Source organism: Geospiza fortis, unplaced genomic scaffold (assembly GCF_000277835.1).
Source record: "Geospiza fortis unplaced genomic scaffold, GeoFor_1.0 scaffold318, whole genome shotgun sequence".
NCBI classification, from domain to species: Eukaryota; Metazoa; Chordata; class Aves; order Passeriformes; family Thraupidae; genus Geospiza; species Geospiza fortis.
The window spans coordinates 877,155-886,487 of record NW_005054371.1 but is presented as its reverse complement, the minus strand read 5'-3'; the positions used below and the strand labels follow the sequence as shown (position 1 = coordinate 886,487).

Genomic DNA, 9,333 nt, shown 5'->3' with positions numbered 1-9,333 from the left:
CCAGTCCAGCTTGGATCTTTTCTGCCTCCTTGTGTTTGTTTTGCCATTGTCATGAGGACAGGGTGGGGCAGGATCTGGTCCCTTGAATGGCAGCATTGGCCTTGTGCTGAAAAGTGGGTCTGTGCTGCAGTGATGGTGTTTGTGAAAGCACAGCAGCCAGTGCAGGTCAGGCGCTCTCATGTGCAAAGCTGTGCACTGAAAATTTGATGCAAACTTGATGAAGTAGGAAACAGGTGGAAAAATATGTTTTTGTTGTTTTTGCTTTAACAGCAGATTGGCAGTGATATAAAATGGGTGGACAGTGGGAAACCACTTTTCAAAGTCTCTACTTTCGTTGTATCAACAGTAAATACTCAGGTAAGGCAACATTCCTCTCAGCTCTGTGACCTGCTTACACACAAAAAATGTCAGGGTGTGTCTGAAAGGGGTTTTAAAACCATGCATGAATTTGTTTCTAGAACATTTAAAGACTATTTCAGTGCAGAAAGACAAGATGCCGATGATGGAATACATACTTAAAGATTACAAAGTTCAAGGAAAAAATAAAATTTTTTTAACATCATACCAATACAAAAATTGTGGAATATCAGTTTAAACAGCAAGGAAATAAATTATGAGCGCCAGCAAGAAAAAAAAAGTCCTGCCTTCGAAATCTCGTAGGTTGTGAGAAAAAAATTAATAACTCACAACGGTAAAAAGGATTTGTCAAAGCACCTGGCATTTAGCAAACTATGCTGACCAATGGGTTGGACTCAAGAAACTGATCTTCTTTCTGTGACTCCTGTATAAGATGGTGGGGACCAAGTGAGTTCATGGGTGATTGCTGTAACCAATTTCTGGCACTAAATTCCAATCATCTGTAATATACATTAATGTGAATGTTTCCTGTTTTAGGATCCATACCTGAATAACTTTTTCCATCAGTGCCAGGAAAGGGAAAAGGATCTGTCTCAGCCTCCTACCTCAAACTTTATCAATTCTTGTAAGGTAAAGTAACCCATATAGTACAACCCACATTTGGGGCTTTCTCTCAACTCATCCCCCACTGCAGAGCTCCAGCCATGGCACAGGTTTACCCAGGGGGCAGAGGGTCTGTGACAGCTCCAGTCAGATGGACTTGATGTGACAGATGCTCTGCTGGTCACCAGCTGCCTCCCATCCCCTCTTATCTAGAGCAGGGCTGCGTCTGCCCAGCAGCAGCTAATCCAGCCATGCCAAGCTCTGATCCCATCAGGGGATCAGGGAATGTTGCTCCAGTAATGTCTGGTGAAGGAAGATGTGGAGCTGCAGTATTGCTGATAATCCTCTCTTGCCTTAAATAACTTCTTACCTCCTCTAAAAACCTGATGCCATTCCAAGGGCTGCTCAGGGTGTTTGGTGTGTATAAATCAAGGGTGCTTGTTGCCCCCCAAGTTCTGAAACCAGGAAGAACATCTGCAAAAATGAAGCAAGAGCTGCATTAAATGTACCTGTATTCAGTAGAGGTCAAAAACTCTGAGAAGGGAGGAGTGTGACAAGCAAATTAAAAGAGCAGCAGATAAATGTAAGGTCTTAACTCTTCATCTGTTCATGAGTGCTGAAATCCAGAGTTCTTGCTGTGCACTGTGCTTGTGGAACATTAAAGACAGATGAGCAAGAAAAGTGAAGGCAGATGTGACTCTGTTCCATCTCTGAACTGACTGGAACATCATATTATGGCATTTATTGTATTTCATTTTAGCACTCTGTAAAATCCAGCAGGTGTTTGGGGGTTTAGGTGTTGGCACCATGTAGGTGCTTTCCCCCTTCCTTCACTGGTGATGTTTTCCTGTAGGAGCCTACCTTAACCAGGTACCAGCTGCTTGGGGAGAGATTTTTTCTTTAATAAGCAAAGAATAGTTCCAATAAATTGTGGTAGTTCTCTGGACAAATCCATAAGGATGGCCACTACTTTTGTTTGTAGATGCAGCTCTACCTGCAGACCTGAAAAGAGTGGGTTTGTTTTCAAATACTGTCTTGATTTTAAAAAAATGTAAGGTGTGTGTGTGTTCACAAATCAAAGCATCAGTGTTATTTAGAGGTTCTACCTCTACAGAATGAAGTCCTAAATTAATTTTTGGAAAGCCATTGAGTATAATGGGCAAAGTTTAGGAATCCACAAAAACTTTACATCTTGCTAGTCAGTAAGCTGGTTGTCTAAACCACCAGAATTGCACTATTCTTTTCTGCTGTTTGTAGTTTACCTTCTAAAAACATTCCAGTGAATTTATTAGAGAACAGAGACAATGTTGTATGCAACAAGAAATTAACTATGCAATATAACCATAGTAAATAATCTTCCCTAGGGTATTTTGCTTTTATTTATGAATTGCTAGTACCTTTGCTAGAAGTTCTGGGATCATTTGGAAATAAAAGCATATGAGAAATTCATAAGAGTTTGGTCGCTTTTTATTAAAAGCTCAATACCTTCCTTGATTAGAGAAGATAATAAAATGTCAGGATAGCGTGTTAATATTCATTTTTACCACTGTGCTTTTAACAAAAGTATTTTAGGCACAACATGTTGGATTTTACAGATCCTTGCATTAAAAAAAAAAGAAGTTTTCCTAAAAATACTAGAAAATGCATATTTTGGAAATAGTTGACTTCTTTTTTTGCCCTCAGGTAGTATCCTTAGTGAAATACAAAAATTTGGGTTGATTTCTCCCCTTTTTTTTTTTTTCTTGGCCTTAAGTCAGTATAGCACAAAATACTGGAATTTTGGACAATACCTACAGTTGTGTTGATGGTCATATTTAAAATAAGCTTCATGGGGAACCAGTTCCCTGCTTGGTTGCCCTGTTTTCCTGCTGCTGTGACCAGTGGCTGCTCTGCATTTTACCTGCTGGCACCTGCCAGCTCTCATTGCTTACTCTGAAACTCTCTCCCTTTCCTTCTTACCTCCCTTACAGAATTTGTTGAGGATTGAGAAGATCCATGTGATTATGAATTTTCTTCCTGTAGTCCTGAACCAGCTCTTCTGGGTTTTGGTGCAAAGCAGTGATGATGAAGTTGCAACAGCAGTGACCAGGTATCTGGATAGCTCCTGTGGGATGTACAGAATTCACTCAGGAGCACAAATGCAGATGTCAGTCCAGTTATAGCTGCTCATTTAGACCTCAGTAAGTGAGAATGCTGCTTCCCCCCAGCACTGGGCTCTGCAAATCACACATGGAAGTATCGGGATCATGTGGCTGGAAATTATTGACCATGGTGGGCATGTCTGATTGCCCTGAGGGAATCCTAGGGGAAGGTCTCATTCCTGAGCAGCTAAGAGCTTCCTGACAAAGCTGGGTTTCACCTTTGGCTTCTGTTTGGTTCTGAGGATGTGGAGTTCAGCACAGGGAGAGCTCAACATCTTGCTTCACCCTGTGCAGATGGAACCAGGTCACACCATTCAGGAGCATTTTTTAATTAGAATATATCAGCAATAACTGAAAAGCAATAGAAGCATTTTCCAGAGAGCAGGCAAACAACTGCAATGATTTGCTGAGTCTCTCACCCCTCACATAATGAAATTGATGCTGTTAATCAGGGCATCAGGAAAAAAATACTGGCAAGATTATTATTATTGGTCTCTGCAGGAGGGCAGAAAGTTGTGTTGCATTTGCTTGTGTCCATAGTGATGTTTTTGTTGTACTTCCTCCAGCAGCTAAACATGGGGACTACAATACTCCTACTAGGAAAAAATTACCACTGTCCTCTGCAACCCTGTTAGACTGATCTGCTGTCAGTATTTTTTCTTTCCTTCCACAGATTGTGCTTCAGAATTTGTTCCTGAAGAACAATTATTTAGGGAAACTTAAAGGAAGAAGGAGATTGAGTTCCCCATCTTAGCCTTGGAAAGCAAGAGTTTCAATCTGCTTTATCAAAGGATCATTTTTCAGGGCAAAGTCCAGTTTTACCACAGCTAGGTACTAGGGTTAAAAAATCCTTTCCTCATAAGTGTGTGGGGATTTCATCACTGCACACTGTTTTTAAAGGGGGAGAGGCCAGCAGGCGTTTGTTGGGGACACCTTTGTGGCCAGCAAATCAACTGATGTTAAGTCTAGAGAAAATGATGAATTGTGTCCCAGGGTACAATTTCAGCATCAGATAACTGGCTGGGAAAATGCTGCAGAAGAAGCAGCTGTTTAAAATACAGTTTTAATGATTAGATGGAAAAATGGAAGGATGATATTTTTTTCCATGCTTCAGATTTTGACTATACACACACCTGGCCCAAAAAAACAGGAAAATAAGGATTCTCAGTGTTTTTCTTGCATGTGTGGTGTCTTGTCTTTTGTGCTGGCAGAGCTGATGCCAGTGGGAATATGCATGTCTGCTGTGTGTCATTCGTTGACGTGTCCTATATATACACACTGTGTTTTGCTCTGAATAGCTTGAAGCAGCTTGTGTTGAACTTTCTGAAAGCAACAACAACAGAATGAGAGCATGGATTGGCTTATGTGTTGTGGAGGAAACATTATTCCTTTTATACTCATGGTTATTTACTTGTCTGAGGGCCAAGTCGTGTCATTTCTCTGTCACATTTTTGCCAGAACTCATTTCAGTTTCAAATCATAATGAAGGTTAAAAGATCAGAATGCCCACAACTAATTGCCATAGCTTTTGTGTTTTGCTACAAGTTTTGCTTCTTCTACTAAAAGCAAGAAATGAGATAAATTAAAAATACTTAAGGGACTTAGAAAGCTTTTGGATCCGATAATAAGAATTGCCAGAAGCCACTCAAATCACCAGGCTAGTCAAAAGGAGCACTGGTATGTGGGCCACAGTCAGGACACAGGAGAGCTTAGCAAGTAGTGTTCCTGGAGAAAGGTGCTCTTGCCGCTCTGTTTCATTAAAGTATTCTCACTTCTGTTATCCCTAAGTATCCAAGGCCTGCATAAAGTTCAGTTAGTTAATGTTTTCTCTTGTTGTGGTGACAGTACAGTTATTATCCTTAACACTGGGTGCAATGTTAAGCAAATGCATATATAACAGCACAATCCAAGCAGTGGAAAGCCCAAGAAATGACTGGCTTTTCCCAGTGGACAGATTTTGCACATGTTATTCATCATTTGGATCACATCTCTCATGCAATGTTTTAGATGAGCTTACAAGAACAGTACAATGTGAGTATCAAGACTTTCTCTGCCTTATGACAAAAAATAGCTCAATTTTTGTTCTTATTTTATCTTGCAGAGTTCTTACCAACATTGTTGCCAAGTGCCATGAAGAACAACTAGACAACTGCATCAATTCTTACGTGACGGTACGGCCGGTGTTGAAATGTTCATGTTTTTGTGGAGAGATGGGTTGAGTTTGGTGGTTTTGTGGGTTTTTTCCTGTTTACTCTTAGTTCTACTTGTTTGTAGCTTTTTCTGCATTTGCATCATAACTTTCTGCCACTGAGAGACTCTCTGGTTAAGAAACTTTAAAACTCTTCTGTTGAGGACAAGCAGCTGCTCAGGTCTGTGCTACTGCTGCAGCTTTTTTCCCACAGAGCACCAAGCTGAGCAAGCACAGGAGGGAGAAGCTGCAGTGCATTCAGAACTTATATTTGAGAGCCAAACTCTGGTGCAAATGTACTAGCACTGAGCTTTTAGGAGTGTAGTATGTAGGGTGTCAGTCTTTGAAATGATGCTAAAGCAAGAATTTCCCTCTGTGCAGAGTTTGACAGAGGGGAAAGGGCAGATAACATGAAAGATTGTGAAACTTCAACTCTACAGGTACCAGTAGAGGCATTTGATGCTGCTTGCAGTCTGCATGGATGTATGTGTTCACAGGTCATGCACCTCAGCCTCTGAGTAGTTCAGTTTTAGTCTCAAGTACCCCAGTTTAAACACAGAAGAATTCTGCTGAGGTCCAGCAGAGCTCTTCAGGCTCCAAAATAAATAAGCTATGTAACATGCAAATGTAGTTAATTAAATGGGTATTAAAACTACTTCTACTCAATATCTTTTTAATATTGCAGTAGATATCTACTACATGACCAGCTAATAATGTTTGAAATTACAGGTGATCATTAAGTTACACCAAAAGTCCACTTGGTCTGTTTTCTCATTTCCAGCAGCAGTCAAAACCCAATAGCTGGTAATCTCTTTGTTTTCCATCTGTAAGGAAACAAATACCTACTTTACAAATGCTGTTTGGGGAATAAGTAAGTCGAGAATTGTGACTCACAATGCAGCAATAATGTGAAATTACACTGACTTAAATAACTGGACCCAGAAGTGCCAAACTGCACAGGGAGAAGCTTATGGCATCTGCTATGGAAACAAAGCTGAATATTAATAATGTGTTTTCAAGAAATATTAGTTTCTTTTGCCAACCTGGTTGTATTGAAAAGATTTTTAATCCAAACTGATTCCCTGTCAGAGCTCTTGCTTTAGGGAAGGTTCAGTGGTACCAAACTATTAGCTTAAATTATTGGGTAGTCATGGTAGGTTTATGAGTTCCTATCAACTTGGTAGGTAAATTCCTCCCTTGGGGGCTCTTTTTCTACAAGGGATATAGTTCTGCCCATCAGTCAGCTGCAGTGGGTGCTCTACACCTTTCAGCATGAGGAGTTGTTACCAGCTCTGAGTAGCTGTTGCCACTGGAGGGAAGGAGCAGGAGGGAAGGACCTGGACTAGGTGGGTGGAAAACCCTCCACTCTTCCTCTGCTTGCCTTTTCTTTTCTTCCCAGGTGGAATGGCTTGAAAGGCAGTTTGGAGGTGTCAGGATCCTATAATCTATTGAATAGTAAATCATAGGACTGGTTTTAAGCAGAATTTCCTCTTGATTCACATTAAGTTGAAGTCAACAGGAAGCTGTGTTTAAAACTGAGGTTGTGTAGTGTTGTGCCATCACTGCCAGAGAAATTAAACTTTATGTGAATGGATTGTTTAGTCAAGATCTTTTGGCAGCAAAGATTGTCAGCTGTTAGTGGTACACAAATGATTTATCATCTCCTACTGAGGATTTTTGGGGGTTTTTTTAGTGCACATTTTGAGATTTTTCGTTTTTGCTTTCTTCTTCAGTACGTCTTCAGGACCAAATCATTTGATGAAAGAACTGTCCATGAGGAGCTTTCCAAGAATGTGACTGGGCTGCTGAAGTCAAATGAACAAGTAACTGTGAAACAGGTTTTAAAGGTGAATGATACCTTGAATTAGCACATTTGTAGTTTTACTACTGGTTTTCTGCCTGAAACTCACTTATCTCTTTCTCCTCTTCCTTTTCCCTGCATGACCTTTGTGCAAATCATGTCCTGCAGTGATTCCACAGTCAGACTGAGCAGAGCTGTTGCAGGTTCTCAGTATAACACGTATCTCAGGATGCTGTGGTTTGCATAATAAAGTTCCTCCTGTCTGTTACAGCTCAGTCAGAACCTGAGACCTAATTCTTACACAGTATGATGTGGGTAATTAATTTTAGGATACTCTGTTTTAATTTTTAACTTGGAAGATGCAAGGAAAATGTTGATCTGTATGAAATTCATACATCTGTAAGGTCTGTCCCTGAGCCTCTAGGTTATGGTACAAGAACTACCCAGTCCAGCCCAGGACTTCCCAGAGGCAAAAATGTGTTCACCTGTTTAAAATGAACCAGTTCTGATTTTCTTTATTGAGCCATTAGCACAACATCGTCTGAAAAGGGCAGAAAACCTGCAGAAATGCTGGGCCACAAAAAATTGCCTGTGATTGGGTTTATTGTGGGGAGGTTTGAGGTTTTTTTCAATGAGTATGTGTATTTGTTTCGTATATATCCTGAGATATTAATCTGTATCATACTTACTCACCATTTCAAATGGTATTTGAAGAACCCCTCTGTTCAAGTACTATCTTATTCTGTGCCAAATTACCAAATATCTGATGGAACTCACAGGGCAGGTTATTCTCTGAGGTTCTCTGAATCACACCTTTCTGCCATTCCCTGCAAGCAAACCATGAAGACAGTGCTCAGTAGGAATGGGAAGTTTGTAGGAGTGCTCTTTGGAGGCTCCTTATTGCAAAAAGCCACCGACAAAATGCCTGAGATGGCCTCACCTCTCTTAAGGACATGATCCAGTGTTACTCAAATACCTGGCACTTAGATTTTTAAATTTATTTGTCACATAGTGTTTAACACTGTGCATTACCAAGACATGCAATCCATCTGTAAGGAATGGTGATGCATTATAAGGTGTTTATCAGGTAATCATTATTTATTCACTCTCTTCCTTCTTTTGAACAGCATTCCTGGTTCTTCTTTGCAGTCATCTTAAAATCAATGGCACAGCACTTGGTTGATACAAAGAAAATAAAGGTAAGTTTATATACAAAATCTCTTTTGGAAAATATAAAATGCAGAATCCTGGCAAATACACTTGAATGTACCTGATTTTACTACTTGACTGGCCAATAAAATAAATCCTGTGATACTTGGTAAAATATTTGGCTGACCTACAAAAACATTATCTTACTTGCTAGGCTCAAACCTGTTCTTGATTGTACAAAGATAGATTGAGGATAGGTTGAGGACATATTTTCCATTTTCCTATGGACCAGACTCTTCTGTCTGGGGTTTGTGCTCAGAATAGATCCATGGAACTCTAGGAATATTTTTCTCCTATGTAGAATGGCCTGTGGTTTATTGTCTTTGTTCTTGGCCTGAATGTTTGATGTGTAGCATCATGCACTCTTAAGTTGGTGATCTATTCCCTGCTTAGGTTTCTCGGACTCGGAGGTTTCCAGAATCATTTCAAACTGAGCTGGACACACTTGTGATGGTTTTAGCAGACCATGTTGTTTGGAAGTACAAAGATGCTCTTGAGGAAACCAGGAATGCAAACTACAGCACTGCCAAATTTCTCAAGGTGAGGTGTTCTGTCATTGCAGCACATGCACTTCCCCATATTTAATACAAACTCCAGACCAGTCCAGTCTAGTCAAAGGGAGTAAAACCAGTTCTGAGTGGAGATGGCTCAGTTTCCAAATTCAGTGGTGACTGTTCAGTTTTCTATGGCCTTTGGTCTTTGAGGATGCAAAAGCTTTGTGTAATCTGCTCTAAAGCAATTTTAATTCATTTCTGTCTATGCTCTTAAAGAGTCAAAGTTTTCAAGTTCTGCAGATTCTTTCCTTATATTCAAATGGGTCAAACATTTGGTAAGGCATGTGACTTTAGTTAGACTTGGACTGTGATGCTCTTTTGTTAAATGCTGTAATTCTGAATGACAGTGGGTGGATTAACTGTTCCTAATCAAGGAACCATGTTTGAATGTGTGTAGCAGAAGGCTCTGCTAGTTTTGCAGAGTTCAGGAACTGCAGAGAAGGAGGGAATTCAAGATTGCATTCCCTACCCTATTGTAGG

At 40.2% G+C, this 9,333-nt stretch overlaps 1 protein-coding gene across 2 annotated transcripts in view; it reads left to right on the top strand.

Moving 5' to 3' along the window:
• DOCK10 (dedicator of cytokinesis 10) overlaps positions 1-9,333 on the top strand; it is a 117,389-nt gene that overhangs the window by 75,606 nt on the left and 32,450 nt on the right. For both annotated transcript variants that reach the window (XM_031060039.1, XM_031060038.1), the window contains exons 22-28: positions 271-357; positions 895-987; positions 2,931-3,049; positions 5,203-5,272; positions 7,023-7,136; positions 8,218-8,289; positions 8,693-8,839. In XM_031060039.1, the coding sequence (XP_030915899.1) occupies positions 271-357; positions 895-987; positions 2,931-3,049; positions 5,203-5,272; positions 7,023-7,136; positions 8,218-8,289; positions 8,693-8,839 (702 nt within the window). The remainder of the gene's footprint in view (positions 1-270; positions 358-894; positions 988-2,930; positions 3,050-5,202; positions 5,273-7,022; positions 7,137-8,217; positions 8,290-8,692; positions 8,840-9,333) is intronic.